This window comes from Typopeltis vanoorti, chromosome 11 (assembly GCF_054136105.1).
Source record: "Typopeltis vanoorti isolate ZY-2024b chromosome 11, IOZ_Tvanoo_1.0, whole genome shotgun sequence".
NCBI classification, from domain to species: Eukaryota; Metazoa; Arthropoda; class Arachnida; order Uropygi; family Thelyphonidae; genus Typopeltis; species Typopeltis vanoorti.
This window is the reverse complement of record NC_143559.1, coordinates 51,784,598-51,810,656: the sequence shown is the minus strand read 5'-3', so window position 1 is coordinate 51,810,656 and position 26,059 is coordinate 51,784,598. Positions and strand designations below refer to the sequence as shown.

Genomic DNA, 26,059 nt, shown 5'->3' with positions numbered 1-26,059 from the left:
TTTCTCCCTCTCATCTTGTAGTTCTTTCTTGAGTAAAATATTCCTTCATCCAATTTCCTGTAACATTTCTTTTCATTTTCGCATTTGCTTTCTCTGAGACGTCGTCTATGTTCGCTTTTTTATTTTTCTTCTTTCTCCATTGTGTATTCATTATATTATTGAATTTTGTGCACCGGGCTCTCTCTCTCTCTCTCTCTCTCTCTCTCTCTCTCTCTCTCTCTCTCTCTCTCTCTCAATATATATATATATAGTTTCTATTCTTCTGTATCAAATGATTTCTTATTTATTACATTCTAAGTCTTATTTAGAAATTCTTTAAACTATGTTACGAATATGAACTTGATTTGATTTTCTGCTTTTCTTTGCATAAATTTTATTTAAACAATTTGAACCTCCTTACCAACATTGTTTTATTTTCATCCTCATAAAACTCTAGCTAACAATTTGCATATTGTTGGTGCGTGTACACAATCAAAAGTTCTCTTTTGAAGCCTTGTCTAAGATGAATTGCGTAATTTCCAATGATGTTTTCTTATTCTCTCCTTATGAATAAATCTGACTGTATGCTATTTTCAAAACTTGGATAACCATTAATGAATCGTTTTCAATAAATGATTCTCGTATACTGAAATCATTTTCTCCATTTTAGTTGTTATAATTCTGTCATGTGATAAAAGTTTACGTTATTCAATCAGATGATTTTTTTTATAATTTCTTCGATCATTTGATTTTAAACGATCTTTTATCATTTAAAATCAAAGTTTTTAAATGAATTTTCAAATGATCTTTGATCATTTAAAAATTTCCCCTTGGAAGACATTCAGATACATTCACAGAAGTATGTTTTAACGATCTGTTCAACAGTGTGGCCATTCCCAGTTCTCATGCATTGTGAATAATTGTCCTAAAGGTCATGAGGTCATTCTTTGTCTGTTCTTAAGTGAACAAATCGGCTCATCTCCGGAGAAGAATGAGATGCCATCCTTGCACGCAAGGTTGTAGAATGTCACGCAAGTGCCTGCTTTTCTTTTTTTATTTTTCCTACCAGTAGGTTGGTTTCTAAGCTTTGCTTGTGCAACATGTCGAAACCATTTCTTTCCTCATTTTCTTTAATATCCATTTTCTCTTTCGAGATCGAGATATCTCATTACTTTGTACCGAATATATCCATGAATATACCCGCCAATGACAAAAAAAGAGAAAAAATCGCCTCTCCACCATTGACGTACTAATTATGTTTTAAATGGCTTAATGCTGGATGAATTTCAATCAATTAATTAATCACCAATTAATCTCGTTAACAAACGTTAACTCTATTAGCTTAATTTTTAAAAACATCTACGCACTCAGTGTATACTTTCGTTGACTTCACCAGCATTTTTTTCTTGTTCATTATTTCCTTATCGACCCCATCTGCCAAGTCAATATCCCCGCCCCTTTCTCAGTTTCCACATATTTCATTGGATCTCCGCTGCGGCCTACGTACTTTATACATTCTTGGAGATTTATTAACGGATTTTTTTTTCTTTCTCGTTCAAATATCCCCTTTGACTGATCGCATACTTCTCGAGAAGTTTGGAAAACCATTCCATCCATTTCCATGGCAAATTTTAATTAAGGATAAAAAATGTTAAGCTGTCTTAATACTTCACAGGCCAAGCATCATTGAAAACTCGGTCTTTGAACCTCTTTCGATATATGAAAGAAACAGATTTGCAAATAATATTAAATTAACAGGATTTGTTTTTATACCGATATACATTTCACAAAATGGAAGTTTAGTCAAATCTTCTAAAAACGCCTTCCATTTCAGTTCATTTTTATAACGAACAGCTTCCAAGCAGTTATTTTGTTACGATGGGGAGTAAGAGTTTATTATATTACACATGACACATTTATGAGGGGATAAGGAAGATTAAAATTCTAACAAGTGGCGCTACTTAATGTAAAAACGAGACTACTTTATGATTATTCTACATATAAAATATGTTTGGTCCTGCTATGTAGAAAATTCATCGAAAATATTTATCATTTATCGAAAGAAAATTTACGGAAAGGCAATTTACCCTTCCCCCCCCAAAAAAAATAATCATAGTTAACAGTTAATCGAACAACAGTTAACTAAGAAAGCAGCCATCGACCAACAATTAACCAAACAAGCAGTTATCGAACAACAATTAACCAAAAAAGCAACACGGACCAAAACAGTAGTTATTGAACAAAAATTAACCAAAAAAAAAGCAATTTTCGAACAACAATTAATGAAAAAAGCAGTCATCTAACAACAGTTAATCAAAAAATCAATTGCAGAACAACGATTAACCAAAAAGAGCGGTTATCGAACAACAATTAACCAAAAAACCAGTTGTAGAATAACAATCAACCGAAAAAGCAACTCATCGAACAACAATTAACTTATAAATTTATCGAAAGACAGGTCCTCATGGGAAAAAAAATTAAAAAACCGCTGTTGAAGGGTAATTCATCGAAAATCCACAATTCATCAAAATGAAACTTGGTTAATAATTGGTTGAATAATCGAATAAGAAAGAGAGAGAGAGAGGTGGGGGGGGGGATGATGTGATCTCGAAATCTCTGATTTGCTAGGTTGGGTGGGGTCGTTTTGAATTACGCATCCAACACTATGAAGTCATTGTATTGCAAGCTAAAGGAAAATTTTGCTTATTCTGATTTTCCTGTTTTATGGGATAAAAGAAAGAGTTTCCGGTAGACAAACTATTTTCCCTTCGCATGAGCATAGCTAACACATCTTCAGCTAAAATGGTCTTCATGTCCTAGACAAGATTTTAGTTAGCTAAGCTCATGAGAAGAGAAAATAGTTTGTCCACTGGAAACTCTTTCTTTCCAGCGAAAGTGAATCTTCGTTGCCGACTATCCTACGGAAGCTCAGTATTCGCCAAGGCCAAGATGTATGAATTATTATGAGAAAGAAAAGCAAACAATTTTACTGTTTGGTTTTATTTGAACTTAACTTACATGTGGCGACATTAGATAGAGCCCATAGACGCAATATGTTTTCTTATTAAATCAATACACTACCTAGAAAATCTTTAAAAAATGATATATCTGTTCTTTTTTTTTAATTAAAATTACGAATCAGTGCACATGTAATCCTGCATTTCTGTTTCTACTTACGGCTGCATTTACGATATGATAAGAAGAACCAACAGATATTCCGATATCTGTTGGTTCTTCTTAATTTTATACTCCTTCCTATTGTATGCTTTCTCTATAAAAGTAGGAAGGTTGTCACATGTTTTAGTGAAACTTTAATGACGAGATAATTTCTGATATAAATTCTAATGAAAAATCGAAAACGAAATAGAATTCCTAATTACATAAGATAACGTTTCGTTTGAATTTTTAATGTAATAATTCTAAAAATAGTGTGCCAGAAATAATTAGAAATGTACTATCCTTCTCAATTAATTAATTTATTTAAAAATACAATTATATCTATTGGCTATTGATTAATTATATAACAATTTTTGTTTTTTATCAACGCAAACTGTATGACATTTCCCATATGGAGTTAAAAAAAACTGTTAATTTACAAAACTTTTAAGTGAAAATTCTCCACTTTCAAAATTTTAATCAATAGTAGTTTCGAATTATTTTTACTCCATGCTGCTTCTCACAAAATAAAAGAAATCTCTTTTACACTACTTTGAACATCCCCTCGAGTTGCCTTGGTATTGTCCTATTAATTACGCAATAAAGCCTAGTTTAATTCAGTTTTTGTAAGGGCATAAGTGCTATACGTTCTATGATTATTTGATATTAATTGCTTAAATATAGAGAGCTAATAACTTTGCTGCGAGATTTCCGGTATTGCACTACGTGCTGGGCCACTTGCATTTAGCGGACGCTTAGTGATCGCCGATACTTTATAGTTTACTATACTATATTCGGCAAGAAACTCTCTGATTCCAATCTTTGAGTTTCTTATTCGGTTTTAAAACAATGTGGGATTTAATATCCCCTTAATTTAAATAAATGATATTAATTGTTTTAACAGAATGTCACAATTGGAGTCGTAAGCTGCCAAATTTAGATAATTTCCGTTTTACCTAAAATACTTATCCACCCCTTGTTCAAAGTGGGTGACCTTCATGAAAAAGGCAAAAATAACTGCCGTCTCTCGTCCAGCACTTAACACTTCCGTGCTACTGACATACGCAAAGAATCGATGAGAACATACATGCGACTCTCTATGTCTGAGCTGCCAGGAAATGTCTAGATACGTCTGGTCACGGATAGATCAGTGGAACACACCCAGACGTCAGTTTGGAACAAGTGTGAAATTTCCTGAACGACACAAATCACTTAACGGGATAACGATTTAGTATTAAATGTCATAAATAACGTTTGATTGTTTGATCATCTCTTTGTCGTAGGCCTTTCCTATGAACGGTCACAATTTCCGCTATCTTTCATGAGAAATACCATCGGCAAATACAGAGTCATTTCCACAAAGAAACATTTTTCCACTTCCGTTCGCAGGAAATGACACGAATATTTAATTTTCTTGTAACTAAATTAAGTACAGATTCAGATGATAAAAGTGTAACATTTTTTAAAAGAAAATGTCGTAAATTTATTTCTGTTTTTGCAACAATTTTAATTATGATGATAATATTTATACTGACATTTTTAAATCATAAATCAATAATTTTATTTATTATTTGATTCTTTTCATGCTACTAATCTTTCTATTTGATTTTTGAAAAAAAGTCCTACTGAATTCACTCATTACATTTTTCCAGAACTTTGAATTTTCATAGTTTCACTAGAGGGCTCTTAAATTAGAGCAGCGAAGTAACTAGCGAAGTTGGTACCGAGTGAATAAGAGTGCACTGATAGTACCTGAAATATCTGAAGTAGCTTCATACTACAAGAATGACAACAAAAATTCGCCTTATTTTCCTATCTTGGAGAAAATCAAGAAAACGTTTGGGAGGAATTATTCCTATCAAGTAACATCGATTCATGAAATTGAAATTTGATATCAGAGATGAATATATTAAAAACTAATTAATAAAAATAACAGAATAAAGTTCAAGAGGAGTACCGATTTTTTTTCAATAAAATATCTACTGTCATTATCGAAAAAAATTCTGTGGCGCTAGTATTCAACATGACAGGGTATTTAAAAGTTGAAACACAATTTTGTCATTATGAAAGGAAAAACCAGATTCTTTCAACCACTTTTGGCTTAATTTTTTTTTTGTTGGTTCATTCTTACACATTTCTTAGTTGACAAAACGTGAGAGTTTTGGGTTCAAGAAGCCAACACATCAAAGAGCTTCCAGATTGTATTCATATAACTGATTATGTACATGTGTACAATGAACATCTTCAGTGAACCCTATTATTTCATTTAACAACAATCTGAATTTTTGTAGTTATCACTTAAAGGTCCTTAAATCCAACTATCCGTCAAGTATTCTTAGCTTCTGAATCCACAATTTTAACAGGATAATGTGGGTCTTCCCAACTAAAGAGCATCTTTTTCCAATTAAGCTACTGACGCTTTGTCACTACTCAAATGCTGCGTATAATTAGATGAAATCTAAAAGCAATAATTCAACTTTTTTACCCCAGTTGTTTTATTTTGTTCTGGTAATGTTCTTAAATACATCATCGAAGCTTACACTAACGTCTAATGATGATTTTGGATAGTTCCGATTTAGTAGTTTTGATTTAATAACAACAACAACACGATAGACATCGGTTTAAATGTGTATATATATATACTTCTGAAAGAAAAAAAAAAGCACGGACGCACACATATTAATCATTTTGTATCCATGAGTGCCTGATAAGCGTATCATGCTGTGTCTGGTATAATATTTATGATGTGAACGGATTAAACACATGAATAGATTCATGGCATATTGCAGTGTATGTTTTTATCTTTGTGTTGGCAAGAGAGGACTTCTTCATGCATATTTACTTTATGCCCTTTTCAGCTCTCTATATCGGACATATAAAAGATAGGGTAGTTTTTCGATTGTGTATTGATAGGCACAATGTGAAGTAGTTTGTTTATTGCTGTCTTATTACGCCATTATTACTATTATTACTACTACTATTAATAATAGTAATAATACTAATAAAGCATAACATTTTCAAATTGAAAATACCTGGGTTCAAATCCTGGATAGAATGCGAAAACCTTTATCCTTTCCTGACAAGCATACGAAGGGGGGGGGGGGGAGGAGTTGATGATGGGGTAGTTTTTTTTATATTTTGAATTATCCAAAATATCTCAAGAATATTATTCAGTGTAAAACTCCTGGTTGAGCGACTGTTTCACCTGACCATTTAAGATCAGTTATGTCAATCTTAACCTTGAAATAACTGATCTTAAATCTTGACATAAGCGATCTTAAAAATATACTTCTCCTGTTTCTTTGCTTCTCGGTATTTTTATTTCCTACTTTTCCCGTGTTTGGAAATCTGAATCTCTTATATATAAAAAAAGATCAGCACGAGCCAAGTAAACCATAATCTTATAAGGTATGTATTTCCTCCAATGTAAAAACAACTAGTCACGGGAGTAACAAGAATATCACAGAGCGCACTTCTCTTCTTCTCCTTGTGATCAGCGAAGCGGTCTCTCGGAAACCGCTCTCTGATGTTCACAAACCTAGACCATCCGCAGTAGAGCTCATATAAACGACATTGTTAATCCCCCTTCACAAGAGATATTGGAAGTGTACAGTCTTTTGAAAACAACGCAAGCTGTATCTATCCCAGACATGAATTTAAACCACGGAATATTTTTCTAGTGTGTAAAGACTGCAGAAATTTTATTTCTATGTTAAGGTACGTCTGACAAAATTCACAGGCAATTATTTGATTCTTTTTATCCGACCCTCTGCACTTAGTACGTACGTTATCCTGGAAATCAGGACGTATGTATTTGATCTAAATTTTGTGTTTGAAACCGGTATAAAAGTTCATCCAGTCACTTCCAATTTTCTTTTAATCGGACCACATGAATCGTCGAAAGGATATTTTATCTGTGTCTTTCAATTATATTTTTAATATAATTTGAATAATTTTACGGAAAAATGATTAAAATTGATATTCAATTTAGGTTGTTTACTGTTTTTAGCATTAGGATTTCAGAATTATGCAATAAAAATGCATAATTTTTATTGCATAAAAATTATGCATTGTATTTTATTAGTTTTATATTTCTTATTAGTTTTATATTTATACAAATATAAAACTAATAAGAAAGATAAAAAAATCCTTTCTCCACCCACGGTACGAATGCATTATAGGTTTATACAAACCTTTCATGGATAGACTAATAATAATGATAATTCTGCACTTTCTAGATAGAATTCAATGAAATATAGTATTTAGAGTCACTATGAAATTTGTTGCATCAAATCAATTGTAGTTTTAATGGGAAGGACCATTTTAGTGGCAAGATTAAGGAAAATTAAATCAGATATGGACAATACTGTTAATAGCTAGGAAATTATTGCCGATAATCATAAAAGGTTTTTCGTAATAGCTTTATCCCAGTTGGAGTTGTTTTTGGCATATACAATGTAATATGCCAAAATACAATGTAATATGTCAATGTATTTATAGCATATACAATAATTCAGTGAAAATTTTTCGATGGTTGATATTTCCATTGTTTTTTTGTTTTTTTTGCAAGAATTGTCAAGTCGCTTGCAGCGAATTCACGTCATTCAAATAACTTTATGTAACAATGGTTCTACTTTAATAATCTGAAGAGAACATAATAGTTACATATACATAGATAATTATTATTAAATAGACGTAATTGTATTTCGAACTAACTGTTACTTATGTATTATTTTATTTTTTTATATATTTTAATAAATAAATATTAACAATTTTGTATATGCAATCAAGTTAAACTTGAAATGTCTGTATTTTTATATTAAGAGGATCAGTAGAGTAGAAATGCTTTTATAAGGGGGGGGGGGATCAACGAAGCTGAGATCCTCTACCGTAACATATAATTTTGTAATTTTGCCATTACAAATGGTTTGTTTGAAACCAAAATTGAAATCTCGATAAATTTTAATAGAAATGCTAAATACCATATTTCATTAAATTCCACTCATTCGGTATGGAATTGATGATATCAGTACTAAATGTTTCCCCAAATTTAGTCAAAAAATTAAAATAAAAATAAACCTACGGAAACCTAAAATGAACTTCATGGGCATCTTTGTATTTGCACTCTAAATTTCAAATGCTCTTACGTCACTGGCCAGAATGATAATTGAAAATTTTAATTTCAAACAGGTCTACCTTTCTGTGCCTCTGAAAATAGTCCTCAGAAGAAAATTGGAATAGTCCTCGACAAAAGTATAAATAAAGTCCGTCCTGCCAGAGCCCTGGAATAACTTGTTTAATAATGGACGGATAAAATAATACATTGTATAAACAAGAAATTGTTAGTAATATTGGAGGTTTTTTTTTAATGGCTAGGCTAGTAAGAATATTTAAACAGGCAGAAATGTTATAAGAAACATTCTTACATTTGAAATCCAGCACCACCCTTCAGTGACTTTTTTTTTAAATACCGTAAATTTGTCACTGATATCACGTTAATATTCGCGAAAATTAGGCCAGTACTGCCAATCAAAACTCCACAAATTTCAAACTGTGTTGCATGTAAACAGTTATAAGAGTCGACTCAGTGTGTATGTCTATTTGGTTATACTGCATAAATGCGTGTTACATAGTGGCTTTCAAGAGAATTTTTTTTATTTTTAGCTATAAACGATAATAAATTACCAAATTTATTAAGCATCTTTTCTACAATATCCATACTTAATCATTAAATCTTCACTTTCTGTTAATTTATTTGGCAGTCAAATATTTCATCTAAAGTTAGAGTCAGTCATTAGAATTGAGGTTAGTCAAGATTCATTTTAGAGTGCCGAATGGGTAATCCAGAAAGATAAAATTCTTTATTTTTACGGTAATTAACTTTAGTACTATGGAAAAAAATAATGATGCAATTGTTAAAGGAAGTCCTGAACAACTCCACTTTTTTTTAGACTGCTTTTTATAAAGTTTATCAGAACATAAAAAATTTTACTAAAAATTATTCACTTTACTTAATATTCGAGTATTCTTTAACTTCTGGTAGTTTATTTGTCAATTATTTATTTTCCACGGAAAGAAATATTCTAAAATCGAAAAAAAAAAAAGATATATATATATATATATATAACCCTATAATAGAAGTGATTTATAATAGGTGGCGTTGGTGGAATAGTTTCTACAAATCTTGTTTTCTTGCAAATAAAAATAAAGTTCTCAATCATAATTCCACAGTTCTTTCACTTGCTCCTGAATGACGTCATCGCTTCTTTTCATTCAGAAAATTTCATAACGCAAGTGAGTATGAAAACATAAGCATAATATTCCTGCAACCTCTCCTCCCCTTGAGGGAGGTTTGATTCATTCAGAATGAGTCAGCTTCAATCGATCAAATGTCTATTGTTCTTCGTACTATATCGGCAACAAGCTTCATTTCCTGCGATGTTTTTTTTTTAAAGTTTAAGGTTTTTTTTTTTTACACTAGCGTTATGCGCTTAGATCACCTCCCCTCAGTATGATGAAGAAGCTGACAGTCATGCGTATTCCTTTACTTCTTTTTTTCGTGCTATTCTGAAATTCTTAAGAGACCCCCTAGACGACCATTATTCGTCCTTTGCATATAACCAAAGCCACCGTTTGATCGAAATCGCTTCGTCGTGAAATAGTGTTGGTAATATCCTTGGATTCTTGCGGCGCCTCAAATACTCCCGACTTAGCCGCGGTTTCCTGAAATATTCCATCTTCTTTGACGCCCCGAAGGCGAGCGACAGGCGCTTCGTAAAGTTCATGCGTTATGCAGCGAACGCTCTTGTTATCCCAAGCTAAATATAAAATGCAAAAGAAAATAAATGAGGGAAATAAGTAAAACAGTGAAGGTTTATTGTAAGTCTCTGAAAATCATCAGTGAAGATTCGGTCGAAATAATTGAAAAAAAAGTGTGTGTGTGTGTGTGTGTGTGTGTGTGTGTGTGTGTCCTGATCTAATTATAATTCATAGTCGTCTTTGTTTTTATTCCAAGTTGTGATGAACGAATTGTGCATGCGTAAAGCTCTAAGCTATCTGTCAACCAAAACATGAACCAATATGAATCACATGAATCAATGATCTCATTTCTAGATGTTCTGTTTGAAAATAACAAATTTTAATTTGTTCTAATTTCTTCTAGGACGTAATGAACATTTATAAGTGAGTTTCAACATCCGATGACTCAATTGGCGTTAGCATTATCATATCCGAAACCGTGTATTTTACTCTCCCAAAATATATGACCTGATTGGCATGTGCTGCGCCCTCTGTAATGCAGTCCGAGGAGGTCACCACATGCCCTTCGGTTAGAAAGACCTGGATTCGAATACGAAATGAAGAACCTTTAGAAGGGTTTTTCCAATGAAGATTACACAGTTGGCAGAACTTTTCCCCTCCAGAAAAACGCGCTTTTCTTTCTGTATTTTTTCCTTTTGTATTATCAGGCATTTAATTGGCATAATCCCTTTCTTTTGTAGCCTCAGTTGCCTCCACTCTCATTCAAATCGAACCAAATTAAATTGATTTTTCTCTTCTGAGGAAATAAAAATAGACAAAGCAGTCATTTTAGTTGTGTTTATTCCTACATAGTGACTTTATGCTTTAATTAATCCACTCAATACCAATATCATTGTTATGGTTAATTAATGTAGCCGGTTCGTCACTCCTCCGCTGCAAACCCTAAAAGCGACATTTACGGGACAGGTTTGCCTGTTCTGGAGGACGATAAACCCGAGTTTTCGGGTGAACCCCCCCCCTCCGTATGAGATCAGCTAACTCACCTTCCTTTCGTCTAAAGAGATCAGATAAAGGTCCCTCACTCACTGATGGGAATCGAACCCAGGTCTTCCCGACCAAAAGGCTTCGTCTATATCGACTGAGTTACGGAGACTCAACATACAACAATTCTTGTCTCTAAACTTTTAAACTACACTGTATTTTTATTTGAGTTATACAAAGCTAACAAGAGAACCTAAGACATTATCTTCCATGTCCTCAACCTTGAATAATTTGTCATTACAAAAATCTTTCTAACATCGACGATGTCAAAATGTTCATGTTTGGTATATTATCAAATCCCAAAATCAAATCAGCGAGATTTTGCATTATGATAACGTGTTGTATTACTAAATCTTTTTTTTTCCTTTTTCATTTAAGGCATTATTGTTGTATATGTTGTATATAATTTAATTTATATACAACAAAGAATGAATTCCATACAGGCAGGGGTAGGGAACCTTTTTGAACCATAGAGCCATTTCACCCAAAAAAAATTAATTAAAACAAAATGTTGGGAGCCGCAACTCCAATTCGATTTTTCCTGGTGACTCAAAGTTGCAGTTAGTTCAAACTTAGGTAAATTTGTTTTTAATTCAGTACTTCCAGATATCAAATATCACTTTTATGTTTGCTCAATAAATAAAACAATATTACGTTTGATTAAGTTTTTAATCACAAAACATGTTTAAGTAAGTATAATATTGCACAAAAAGTCAAAATTTGTATTGCAAAAAGAATTAGTCCAAACAAAAATACAATATTATGCATTTTAATAGATATTTGATTGTTTTAATTTAAAATTCACTAATGAGACTTTTGATTTTGCATCTTCTCAGCCAATTTACTTAAATCTGGATTGAATGTCGTGCACTTTAATAGTAATTCGGCTTTCAAACTTTCATTAGTCAATTTGTTCCTATACTTATTTTAAATGTAATTCATTGAAGAGAAAAATTGTTCCCAATTATACGTTGAACCGAAAAGAGTCAAAACCCCAAATGCAAGTCGCCTGGTATTTGAATAATTAGTTGGGAAAGAATTCCAACATTTAAATATAATTTCCTGCGGTGTTTCTTCCATCGTTTCCTCATTTTCTTCAATTTGTGCTACCATTTCCTGAAGTTTTTATACCCAGATGCTTTTATTCTGAATTTCCAGGAGCTCTATTTGTAGTTTTGCAATTGATATTCCGGGAAAGCTTCAATATCTGTTAATTTTAACCTGCAATTTAACGGATGTAATATAAATTTCATCATCTCCAGATGGTTTTTAAAATCCTGAAATCTGCTTGTAAATTAATTTAAAATTACAGTTATCATTTCAGCTAATATTTTGCAGTCAACGTTTTCTTGATTTAAATTCAATCTATAATTTTTTAGATTTTAAAATATATAAATTTTTCTTCAGTAACATCTTCGAAAAACATTTTTAGTTTCTGTTCAAAGGTAAGGACTTCCTCTAGTAATTGTAAGGTTGTGTCATGATTTACGTTATAATTTTTAGTGGTTAAGAAAACTATTACTTCTTTTAAGCACTGAAAAAAAAAACGTTTAAATGCTTTTCCTCTTGATAACCAACTTACAGATGTAAATATCACTAAATCTTTATGTTGACTACCTAGTTCCTCTAAAAATATGTAAAAAGTCTGTGATTCAACGCCTGAAATCGGATGAAATTGATCATTAGCACAACAACATCCATCACTCTTTTTAGTTGCGGTAATAATCCCAAAGAATTTGCAAATAAAGCTTCTTGATGCAAAATGCAATGAAATGAAATAACTCCACGTGGACTATGAGTGGAGAATAATTTAACAAATCCTTTATTTTTCTCAATCATAGAAGGCGCGCCATCAGTCGCAATGCAAACTATATTATTAATATTTATATTTTTATTCTGTAAACTTGTTAGAAGGTTTTCTGAAATATCTTGACCCGTAGTGTCTCCTTTAAATGTTAGCAGATCAAGAAGTTCTTCTTGAATACCGGAAGATGTGATAGATTTAACCATCACGCAGCATTGTGCCATATCAGAAATATCACGTGATTCATCAACCGCAATAGATATAAAATCGGCAGAATTAATATCCATAATTTGCATATTTGAAACTTCTGCACAAATTGTTACAATCCGTTCCTTGACAGTTCTAGCCGAAAGATGTATCTTTAATAAAATCTTTAATTTTTTTTACGTATCTCGTCCTTATTTTTCATATCCTTAAATAGAATTTCAGAGACATTATACATGCAATTTTTCAGAAATTCACCATCGGTTTTCCCGCTTTTGCTATTTCAAGGGATAACAAAAAACTTGCTTCATTAGTATTTGACGAAGATTTCGTCCAAGTTGACAAATTTCTTTGCTGAAGCAATGTTTTCCTTTGTAATTCTTCAATAGCTTGTTTTTTTATTATCACCCTCAGGATATTTTTACTGAAGTCTAAATGCTTTCCTCGAAAATGTCGTTCGACATTACTTAATTTGTTATTTTAAGGTCGTAGATGGCAAATTGAACATTGAGATTTCCATTTACTTCTGTAAATGCAAATTTCACTATCCACATTTTATTGAATCCTCTGTTTTCTTCGATTATTTTTCTTTTTCTTGAGCTCGTTTTAAGAGGGTTATTATCACAACTTTACCTGCAAATAAAAACCCAAATTCAACATAATAACATAATAAAAATTAATTTGTGCGTAACATTACCTGACACTAAATTAAACACCAGTTTAGTACCACAATAAATAACTTAACTACAGAATATTTATTTTTAAGTGAAAACCGTATGTATCTAAAAACCGTGGTGTTTGACAGGACAGCTCATCAATTAGTTCAAATTTTCGCCGTGGCCCTAGTTACCATAGGCAGGGTTAATATTTAGCGGTATTTCAAATTTAACATAGTTGTCAGTTGTTTATGTCATAAAATTTCATGCGAAACACACGTCATATGCATAGTATCTAGCGCCACGAACAGGCGGTATCAAAAAAAACAATATTTAGTTGTTTGTATTAATTACGTATCTTTTAATTCAATATAAAAGAGCCGCACTTTGTTCACCCAAGAGCCGCAGGTTCTCGACCCCTGCAATAGAGTGATTTGTAATACAAATAAAGAATTATTTAATAAAGATAATGAGCGATTTTATTCTATTTTATCGTTCATGAGCACTTTCATTGGGCCCCATTCGGCGCTCGATCCCCATCGAATTCAATGGAAGTGCAATGTAATAATAATAATAATAATAATAATAATAATTTATATATTAAACAAGAAACAGAAGGATTTATTCTAGCAGCTCAAGAACAGGCATTATAAACTAATGCAATGATGTTCAAAGCAAAATTTTGAACATCAATAATAACAGCAAATGCAGATTATGCGATCAGTAAGATGAGACTGTAGAACATCTATACCGCCATGATCAAGTGGCCAAAATAATTCATTGGCATGTATGAGAAAAAATAAAAAATAAAAATAAATATATATATATATATAGGAATTATGGGAATAGAAACGTTGCCAAATCTAAATCTTTATATATTTGATTTTCGTATGCAAATGTACTTTTGTTCCTCAGTGCATATACCTACAAAATTAAAATCTTCCATTAGTGCATGCATTTCCCCTCCAGAAGTGTAAAAATGTTGATGTCGCCAATGTATACAGCATCAGATATTTGTATTTTAAAAGTACTTTTTTGTAAATAATTTCTATAGTTTCATTTTATTGCCGATAATTCTCATCTTCGTCAGAGCGATTTTCGTTTAGTTTAAACGATAACAGCTGCCACTTTCTTTTTAATGCATTTTAAATGTTTCTATACTACCTAGATACTTCACTTAGTTTGATATGTATCAATCCTGTGAAGTTATGACATAAACACTTGAAAGACAGCATTTTGAGAGACCCAAGAAAGAACATTTTTTAAAAAAACCGGACAAAACTGTCATCAACAGCATATCCTTCGTCAAAATGCAAGTTAACAGGATATTTTCCAATAACTAACTTCCTTAAAACTAATCACTTTCTCAGCAGGAAGATTCTAAAGTAACCTTAGCACCGTTTATTTGCTTGTTACGCCCCCTTCCTTTTCTTTCCCAAATTTTGTTCGAATTATTAATATTGCTTTCACCAACTTAATGCTTTCTATGATGAACACTAATTAAAATAATTTCTTCTTTTTTGTTAAGACAGATATAATGTTTTTGTTGTGAAGTAAACATCAGAAAATTATCCACCCAACTCAAATTGTATTTGGTTTTATGACAGTTTTCGTCTTTTTCGCTATAAATCAGCAGTTCAAAATCAGAAATATAATATCAGTGTAATCTTTATAGACAATAATTTGAACTCTTTGTAAATTTTTTGCCGTATGAAATCTATAAATCAGTTCAGCAAAATTAATCATAGCATATCATCAACATCGAAATAGAAGAAAGATTAATGGATGTAATAGATAAATTGCGAATAACGTATAGCTTCCAACAAAGAGGATCATTATCATTCTCTGTTTCTCATTACATTCTTCTGTTTCAGGAGAAAAGTTTGTCTTACTCATTGTTTTCATTAATGTTGTAATAATAAACTATAACAATTCATAATAATAAATAGCGTATTCTCGATTATTAATTTTGGCAGATTATCAATGCATCGATAATCTGTGTTTGATTTGCCGAATAAATACATCGAAATATTTATTTTATTAATTAAAATAAATTAACAAATAAGTCTAAATAAATGCGCGCGCACACACACACACACACGACGCACAGGGAGCGAGAAGTGGGTGACAAGAGCACGTTTCTCAGTCTTTGTCTAGCGAAAAGAGAATGCGATATATTTCTTAAGGCGGTAAACTAGTCATGTAATTTCTTGTACGTAATTTTTCAGTGTGGCCACCTTATAAAAATGCCTGAAAACAGGATGAAAATTATGCTCATTATAAAACAAAAGTTTCGTTAATTGAAAATTTTGAAAAGGAGAATTCTGAAACTAAGCTTTGTTAGTTAAATTTATTCAAGATATAATCTTGACATTAGAAAATATTTCAGAGATATACAAAAACTATTGATTATTTGGTTTAATATTTAATAATGCGTACGAATGTTCAGTAAGAATCATTATACTTAAATTCAGTTGTTATATTTATGAAATGCGACAAAATATAAAGTTCAGATTCTCCATGTTTTCAGTTATCTTTGCTTCCCCCCCCCCTTCCTCCCATTAGCTCGGATAATCGAAAATACACGTAATTTCGAAAGCACCATCCATGGAATTTATATTATGATTTTCCTTTAAGCAAAAATGTAAAAATTTATTCATTTCTAAAATTAGAAATGAATAAATAAATTTATTCATTTCTAAATCTGAGCGAATTTAAACTAACTTAGAAACATATCTAAAGTCTTCGTATACTGTTATTCCCTGTATTTGCTTGCGAGGCAGCACTAGAAGACAACTATGAGTTATTCTGCATGGTTTAATTTATTCATTAAATAATACATGTAAATGAGCAGAAGTCCTGAAAGTTTCATTAACTTTGTGATTTTGTGATTGGGATTTTGTGATTGCGTTTATCAAAAGGAAATTGACATTTAGCAAAACTGTTTTACAGTGCGTAAATTTATAATAATTCCAGAATAAACAATTGCTCATAAGTCACTGCTGTATTGTTGAATTTATAAAAGCAAAATTTGTGGAGGCGCTGATTGCATTGTGGTGGACAGCAACAACAGCGCCCTCACTTTAATTTTTTTTCTTCCTCGATCTGTTGCTAATTAACTTACGTGGAATTTAATTAAAGGTAAATCTTGCAAGCAGAAAAATTAAAGTAATCAATTGGCGATAAATTAATTTCCTGCTATTTAACAATGGGGAATATTTTAGGTGGAAAACCTTTCTGTTGAAAAGTTAAAAGCGAATTTATCTTTAATCATTCATTGAAATATAAAAGACGTAATGGTTTAATTAGATACTTGATCGTAGACAAACCGCAAGAGAAAGTTAATTTAGATTATTTAGAAAATCTACCGGTTTTATTTTTAATTTCCTGTGTAATTAAAACGAACACGTTTGTATGCATTACATAATGCAATTGTTTGTAATTTTAGATGAAAGTAAAAGAACTATGTATTAGGTTCTTCTGCGCTTAAAACAGCACATTGTGTGAGAGATAATAGAAATCACTGTAAAATGTACAATAATTAAAAGATGGTGTAGGTGAATGCTTCTGGCTTGAACTGTTCCTTTACTAGTAATAAATATATTTGATTGTAAAGGTCATATCAGGAACTTTTGCAGATTTCGGCGTGTATTTTGCATTTGTGGTCATGTATTTAAGCGTATACTAGGCTGGATTTACATATAAATAAGCTAAACAAGCTACAGCTTAGGAACTCGGTACAGATAACCTAAAATTTACTCAGTAGACGAGATCTCTTAAACGTTATAAGGTAGGGGGTCAAAATAATCTTAAATACAATCTTAAAAACGTATAGTTTTTCCAATAATCCTCTAAATGAAAAGATCAAGTTGTATTATGAAATCGCATTAAATCGAACATTTTTTTTTAAAAAAAGGACATCAAATTAAATAATATCACTCGATAACTAAACCTAGCTAGTTACAATGTATAAATGTTACAGTGAGCTGTCGTTGTTACTATGACATGGCAGAGCAGCAACAACATCACACACACACACACACACACACACACACACACACACACACACACACACACACACACACACACACACACACACACACACACACACACACACACACACACACTTGGGAATCCATTATTTACTTCTGCTATTCTTATCCTGCTAAAATTTATTGCATTCAAAATTTTCATTTAAAAGAAAATACAAATTCTTTTAAAACTTGTACACTTATTTAGAGCCTCCGTAGCTCAGTTGGTTGATACGAACTCTTTGGTTAGAAAGACCCTGGTTCGAATCCCATCTACGACGTAAGGAATCTTTGTCAGACGCCTTTTCAATCATATAACGAGTTAGCCGGTCACATAACGGACGTGGACTGACAAATCGGTTCGATATACAGACATAGGACATTTCGGGAATAAGGATTAACTAACCTATTCCGTCAGTTTCAAACACAGGCGCAGTGGAGTGTGGGTCGACGCATAAACGTAAATGAGAAGGACACTTTATTTGGCTTTATAGAAACGAAAATTCTTTAAAGAATCGTTAAAACTTCTATAGAGCGAATCAGTAGTGGCAGTGAATAACAACAGACGCAGGAAAAGTGTGTATGGAGAAAATTCAGCTGCATCAGTAATAAAAAAAGAAGATCGAAAACGCATTGATATCAAAATTAGCAAGAGCAGATATGCACAAAAGTCACGACTTCCATTATTTCATCATATTAACAATTACTGTGTGTACCGTGATGGAATTTCCTTTTTGGTATTCTAAATTGAAAATCAAGCAATCGTTTTTGCCGGTTTTCTGCGAAATAAGTTAATTTAACTTTTAATAGAACCTAAAAGGCATTCCTTTGAAACCTGCTACTTAAGAAGTCTTTCTTTTTTGGTTTCCTTAGAATATATTTCTAATCTATGATGAAGAAGAGAGCCGAGAAATTCTGAGTTTTTAGGTAAGGTTTTGGACTGCAGCAGATAGCTTCCCTTTGGATTAGTTTTGCAAATGCAACCAAAGACAAAATGCATATTATATCAGTAAAGTGCATGTATTTAAAAGAACGGCTTGGGTGTATTACACGAAGAAACAGGCCATTGTCGTACTAGGATTCCGTAAGAAAAACATTACAAAAAGGTTTCGGGGTTTCAGTTTGTCCAGCAAGTAAGGGGGGGGGGGGTATAACTTGGTTGCCATTTATTCACCCGACAAGCATATTTAATTAGCAAAGAATGCGAGAAATTCACCATAAACTAGGTTGTTCGTACCTTACCACTTAATAAACGTTTTATTACTGAAAATTCACATTTAGAAATAATCGATTTAGCTAAATAATTTAGGAAAAAGAAGTGATGCTGAATTGCACTAACACTTAAGTTTAATCATAGGAGAACCTCCGAGACCCATCATTTGTATACAGTGAATGCTGTCCACTTCAATCTTACATTGCTCTGGGATTTCAACCTGATATCGGCTATTCTATTAATAGGAAACGGCAGATAACGGTTATGGTTTCAAGATAAGCATTGCGTGTTCCAATGCCACAGAAGTTATTAAATGACAATAATGATAAATGCAGTATTCCCTTTGCTCTAGTTTCTGTTCTACTACTGCTTAGTTACAGCTATATATTCAACATCGATCTATGCCATTTGCGTTTAACTACATTGGCTTACTGACTTAAGAAATATCCACAATGCGATAATAATTCATGAACCACAGTCAATAACTATTTTTTATTATGCAGACCTTGATAAGTTTAAATCCGTACTTTCTCTGCATTAGGAAGTAGCATATATTTTATTCTTTGGGTAAATAAACAAGAGAAACTCTCTCTCTCTCTCTCTCTCTCTTCTATTTGCTACTATTATTAAAATATTTAATTATTAAAACGATCGCTAAAAGTAATTAAAATTATTAAAAAGTAATTAGTAACTATGTATCTAACCCTGAGCCTATCCACGACTCAAATGTCCTGTAAGTTTAAAATACTTTGGCTGGGACGCACATAAAAATAACTAGTACATATATTCTTGTAAACACTATTATAGATCTTAAGTTCAGTTATCATGAAGCATAATATGTATAAAGAGACAGCAGCTCGTGTGAAATACATTAAAATAGGACAATAATTCTGGCTTCGTGACTGAATCAAATGGCATTAAAATAATCTTTCAACTATATCTCTAAAAAGATAAAAACGTTAACATAAAAGCAGATTCAAGACCACAAATATAAACTATCCACAATGTGAATAATAACTTTTTTTTTCTGATGTATTATGGACATTTTTCTTCATTGATTATTTTGCCATAACAAATACATGAATGTAAACAATCTACCACTATGTGTATTGCGATAAGCGGTTAACTAAATCTGAGAAATAAAAAAACCAAGTATTATCTTGAGCTCATTTTCAGGAAAATATCTTTCTGTCTATTATATTTAGAACGTACCTCGGCTTCTGTCATGGAAAGTGTAATTTTTATCATCAGTAATTGTGATACGCGCAATATGCAATCTCAGTTTTATTGGTTTATACTTAGGTAATAGATTTTCAAAGTCCATTGTGAAACCGTCACCAACCCCACTGACTGAAGACCTCAATCGTTTGAAAAGTTCAATGTTTAATCTCTAAAGCGATATTCACCTTTGTCCTATTTACGGTACTAAATGCACTATAGGTTATTCGCCTTTCGTAGATAGGATCGACACGATAAAAAAAAAAATACCTCCACCGAGAAAATAATATTTAGTACAATGTACCAAAAATAATAATAATAATAATAATAATAATAATAATAATAATAATAATAATAATAATAATAATAATAATAATAATAATAATAATAATAATCACCTTATTTTCTTTATTTGAGCATCTGTACATTTAACGTACATATACTACCTTATTGAGCATAATCAACACATACGTCCTATAAAGTTCAGGATTTAGTATAGTGTTTTTACTTCTTCAAATTAGAATTTGAAAGACAAGAATGCTAGACAATTAAATTTTTTTCTGGCATTCATATCCATCGAAAACTACCGTGTAGTAGTGGAATGATAGTCAATACTGAGGTTTCCGAATAATAGGTTTAACGTACTTAATAGTACTGTGTGTGTTGTGTAGTGGAAACTGACGCAGTCATTAAAGATGCCACATTCTCAATGACGACGCCTTTCTTCACAATTTTTATCATCAGCAAGTTAATCAGTTACTTTAATCATATAGGTAATTTAGATTTGTATATATTTGCGTATACAGTATTTTAATTTTTTTAAAAAACTGGTCTATTCAAAAAGGAGAAACAAAACTTCATCTAAAATAAAAGATCCGAGAACATAGTAAAGTTAATGCAATAAGCGAAAGAAATGTGCTTAATGAAAATTAACTAGTTTACTCATATAATGACTAGATCATGATACTTTGTCATCTACTGTGCCTTATGCATATGTCTGTAATGCAAAATGCCATTCGGTTCAAAGAACTCTCCAGTGTTATCAAGCAGAAATTGGTTTCTCAGCCACTGGATGGCTGAGAAAATATTGCTCCTCATTGATTATACTTAAAGTTAACCTTAGGATGGGAGTTTATACATCTAGTCTATGTAATACCCGCAGATGGGCTAATATTAAATACTCGAGTAATTAATGCCCTCCTTAGCTCACTATCTAGCGCAACAGAATTTAAGTCTTTGGGTTGATATGCCTGGATTCACCATCCTGTAAACGAGGGCAAGCAACTTACAGAATGCACTAATTTCGAAGTCTGTACTTTGGTGTAATCTGAGAGTCAACCAACTTGCTTGCTTGCTTTCTTTTATTGTCATGCTACGACAATAAAAGAAAGCGAATAACCAAAACGCATAAAATGAAGGGGGTAAACTATAATAATATGGTAAAAAAAAAGTGGATCTAAGTATATATATAATCTTCTCAAAATGAAATTGGTAAGACGCGCAAAATTTGAAAATCAGTAACACGCCACAAAACCTGAACTGCACGACATATAAGTGATACAGTAGAGATACATTTACAGGGGAGATATTTTTAATTTTCGACTTTCAAACTACAGTATGTTCCCCTGTAAATGTATCTCCGAAAAATTTTATAGGAGCAAAAATTCTTGGTCCAAACTCATCTTACTTGTTTCGAAATGAGCTGTTCAATATTTGATGGTGGTAGTTCCAACGGGAAAACATCCCAGGACATTTTTCCGATAAGAAACGAATATTTCAGAACACTCTTACATGTGTTGAACAATGATGATCCACTGGTGAGTTGAATTTTGCAAATGGAGTTCTGTATTAATGAATATTAATGAAGAAAGCCTTCTACTATCACTCTCTCTCTCTCTCTCTCTCTCTCTCTCTCTCTCTCTCACACACACACACACACACACACACACACACACACACACACACACACACACACACACACACACACACACACACACACACACACTTTCTATGTTTTTTTGTAAAATCAGCAAGTAAAATTATTATTAGATTCAACAATGTAAGGCCTCATTATTCAACTGTATCTTTTTCAATCGTACGATAACAGAAGAATTTAAAAAAGTATCTTAAGATGCAAGTCTCTACTGACGTGAATTTCTCTCCATGGAATATACACAGTGTGCAATGTGTTTTCATTTGTTTTTCAACTCTACTGTTTAAAATTTCCTGCTGACGACATTCAGTTTAGCTGCTGATGCTCTTCGATTGGCTCACAGAGTTCTAAATGCCAGCTGCTGGCTAGAAATAACTTTCTTTTCAGTATCGTTTCCATTGGCAACTGCATGCTACCAATGGATATGATGATTAATGTTTGAGGCAACATTTTTTTTATTACGTGACACTTTTCTATTAGAATTCTGGTTACAAATAAACACTGCCGTAGATTAAAATCCATATGAATTAATGTCATGTTATAAAGAGATAATATAATGTCTTTTTTAGGAATATATATTTGAAAATTAGAAAAGTACACACAAAATGGAACATTAGCATATTCAGCACTTTGTATATCTCACTTTCGAAAACAAATTCGACAGAAAACTAAAACTAATTTATGATTATTACTAATAATGCAGCAGTTCTTCCTAAATATCACTCTCTATCTACACGCTTCACGCGAGCGTGCTCAAAACAGAGCGGGAATTGTTGTGCTAAATAGGCACTCAACTTTGTTGAATTTGTAAGTAAATATTTAGCTTTCCCATAAACAAATGAAGTGTCGTTTACGCCTCTGATATTAGAATGCGTAAAAATTCGAAGTAGCTTAATCTTCCTTTTTCCCAAAGGAACAGAGAGTCGTCAAGCTATGCTAATTAACCTTTACATTCAGCAGAATGAAAACTATTTTACTTACATCTCGGAAGTGCATTGAGCAATTAAGGTTTGTAGCTGTCTTTAGCTATCCTAATTGGACGCCGGTACAATCTCTTATTTTGTCTTTTGCTTTTGTCCTTTCAACGACTGATTTAAATTCCGAATAGAAGAATAGAAAAAAATAAAAAATAAGCGAATGAACGTTTCCTTGGATTGTGTACGTTGTTCTTATTTTTAATGACAGAACATGGCTTTTATTTGAAAGTTTACGTGACCTGTAAATATTGAGTTTGAACTTAGTAGTCATTAAAGTAATTTACTTAAAATCAGTGCTTCAAAATCCAGACAATGCAGGCGACAATAACTAAAGGGAGGAGCAGTGAACGCTCTCTCTCTCTCTCTCGCTCTCTCGGTCTCAAGATCGAGAGAGAAAGAGAGAGACGGAATGGTAGCTCTTAAGGAAGCAAACGAAAGCTTTCTGAAAGAAAGAGAATAAAAACATCTAAATGTATACGTAAAGAATCTTCACTCTAATTAGTCAATACGTTTTATGACCCGAGATTATTTATCAAAGAAAGCTAAGAAATATTTTAAAAGGATGGTAGATAAACCCTATTAGGAATACTTAACAAGAGCAGTCGACAGGCGACGACAATTTAGAATTAATAAACAACAACAAGAAAAACACACCTTCGCTTGGTTATCCCATAGATGATTCATTCCTCTTTGTGGGGAAAAAGTCTCCACGGGAAACGTGAAATAACAGAACGAAAAGAAAACTGATTCTTATTGTCTGTGCATGCGTGTGTATGTGTATAGAGCTATATTTTGACATGTTTCAGTAATCGTTTAGTAAAGCATTCTTATAAATCTATACTATTACGGTAAAGTTAAAAGTCTTAGTACATAGTTCCTAATTATGCTGTGGCTAAAAATAGACCGGCATCACTGTAATGAATATAAACATCAAAACAGGAGAAAAAATTGGACGACGATTGAAAGACCTTCTTAGAAAATCGCATCTTTTTGAAACTCTAGTCACTTAGAGTCTCCAAAGGTGCCCAACGTAGATAGAATGTTTTATTTTTTTCTACATTTCATAAGTTTAGTTATTAGTTAATTTCTGTTTTTATTCTACTTGAATACAGTATTGCCGAATTCTTGGGAACTAAGATAAAAACACACTCCTTCTCCACTTCCTCCAAAAATATATCGCTCCAATCTCCTATTTGGCTCTTGACGCCCTAGTAAAAATATAGTAACGAGATATATCTTCGTTTTAACATTTACTTGTTTAACTTCATGAAGTTCCTTAGTATCAAGTTTGCTTTTAAAATAAACAAAAACAACTTAACTTTCTTTTTACATAAAATCTAGACTATTCTTCGTTGTCGACGGGAGTTTATCAACTTCACTGGATTATGCAGATCCTTTAATGAAACTATCTACACACACACACACACACACACACACACACACACACACACACACACACACACACACACACACACACACACACACACACACACACACACACACACACACACACACACTAAATTTTTGATTTTAGAGCCAGCAAGCCCTAGAGGTGAAAACGGCATTCGTTGCGAGAATATCATTGAAATCAGCAGCTGTTAGTTTGTTCCTTTCCCTTTCGAACGAAAATGGAAATAATTTTCTTCTAAAAAGTAGGTTAAATCACCAGCGATGCCTCGAGGAATAATCGAGGGGAGAACGTTCGTTAGACGCCAGCTGGTCAAAACAGAAAAGAGATAAACCCAATATTTGTTCAAACTATTTTTGAACAAGTATTGGATTTTTCCATTCATTTAGGATCTACTCCTCTGAATCATGGTCTCTCTCTCTCTCTCTCTCTCTCTCTCTCTAATATCTCAAATATTTACCTTATCTCAAAAATTTAATTATTTTCTTTCCTGTTTCTTAATACTGTAAATCTTTTACTATGTCTGGCAAAAACACCGTCTCTTAATCAATATCATTGAAATGATTCTCAAGAAGACAACAAATAAAGAACTGCCAAATTCAATGCTGTCAAAATTCGTATAAATAAGAGGGCAATATTTATATAAAGACTCACAAAATAGTCCAGAAATTTAGTAAAACTATCTACTTATCAGTCGTTTAATCATTATATAAATACAAGTATAATTATGTTTGCTATAAAGCGTTTAGTACAATTAACCCTAGATATTTGAACGGAATTAAATCCAAGGCGAGTAGTATTTGTTTGAGAATATTTTTGTTTTCTCTTAATCAAAGAAACACAATCAAAATTTGGAATGATTTAGTTAAACTTCAGACTGCACAGAAGAATTTTTTAGATCTCACAAAAGTCATAATATATTTTCTAATACAAATGCCTTTAACTAATAGCAGACATAACTTTCACAGAAATAATCCAGTTCAGTTTCTTTCGAATAAATAGGTTGGAAACAGGTCAAAACATATCAGTAACTTCTTTAACGCCCGTTATAATATTGACATTTATGATTAATATTATATCTATCAACAAGAGTTGTTATTTCCCTTTCTTAGTGGGTCAGTCGACACGACCCTTATTCTCATGCGAAGACTGCATCCCGAATCATACTAGATACTAGGTTGCCTGGGTAACGAACGCACAACATAGATTTCAACTTACCTCTTCTAGGTCCTCGTTGGCGGTAACACTCATGACGACAGAAGGCCTAAGCCTAAACTAGAAGTTGGCATTCTGAATCAGCCCTTCGACACTCACTCACTCACTGTCGTGTATCCATCGGATTACTTTATTTTTAAAAAAATAAATAAAATAAAATAAATAACAAGCAGACGACCCTCGTCCTACTTGGAGCCTCCCGACACACAGCACCGCACGGCTTGGGTGGTGACACTACGTCCCAGTCTCCACTAGTTACGCTCCGCTGAATGCTGTCGTCTGCCTGCCTAGATCGCGCTCTTAGGGGGGGTTTATGGAAGTGGCGGTGAGTGGCTAGACGGACGCCGGAAGATTTTCTGCTTGGTCGTGTTCGCGTAGGCGCACCTACGGAGGGTACAAAGATTGTTTAGTTTAGCAGTTTTACTTTGCGGATAGAGTTTGATAACCGCAACTGATTCTTTGGAC

The 26,059-nt window shown here is 32.5% G+C and overlaps 1 protein-coding gene across 1 annotated transcript in view; it reads right to left on the bottom strand.

Moving 5' to 3' along the window:
• Positions 1-25,848, bottom strand: part of LOC150101575 (transmembrane protein 151B-like) — an 85,333-nt gene extending 59,485 nt beyond the window's left edge. The window contains exon 1 of the mRNA XM_090400638.1: positions 25,598-25,848. Coding sequence (XP_090256764.1) covers positions 25,598-25,630 — 33 coding nt within the window. The 5' untranslated portion in view covers positions 25,631-25,848. The remainder of the gene's footprint in view (positions 1-25,597) is intronic.
• Positions 25,849-26,059: the final 211 nt, after the last annotated feature.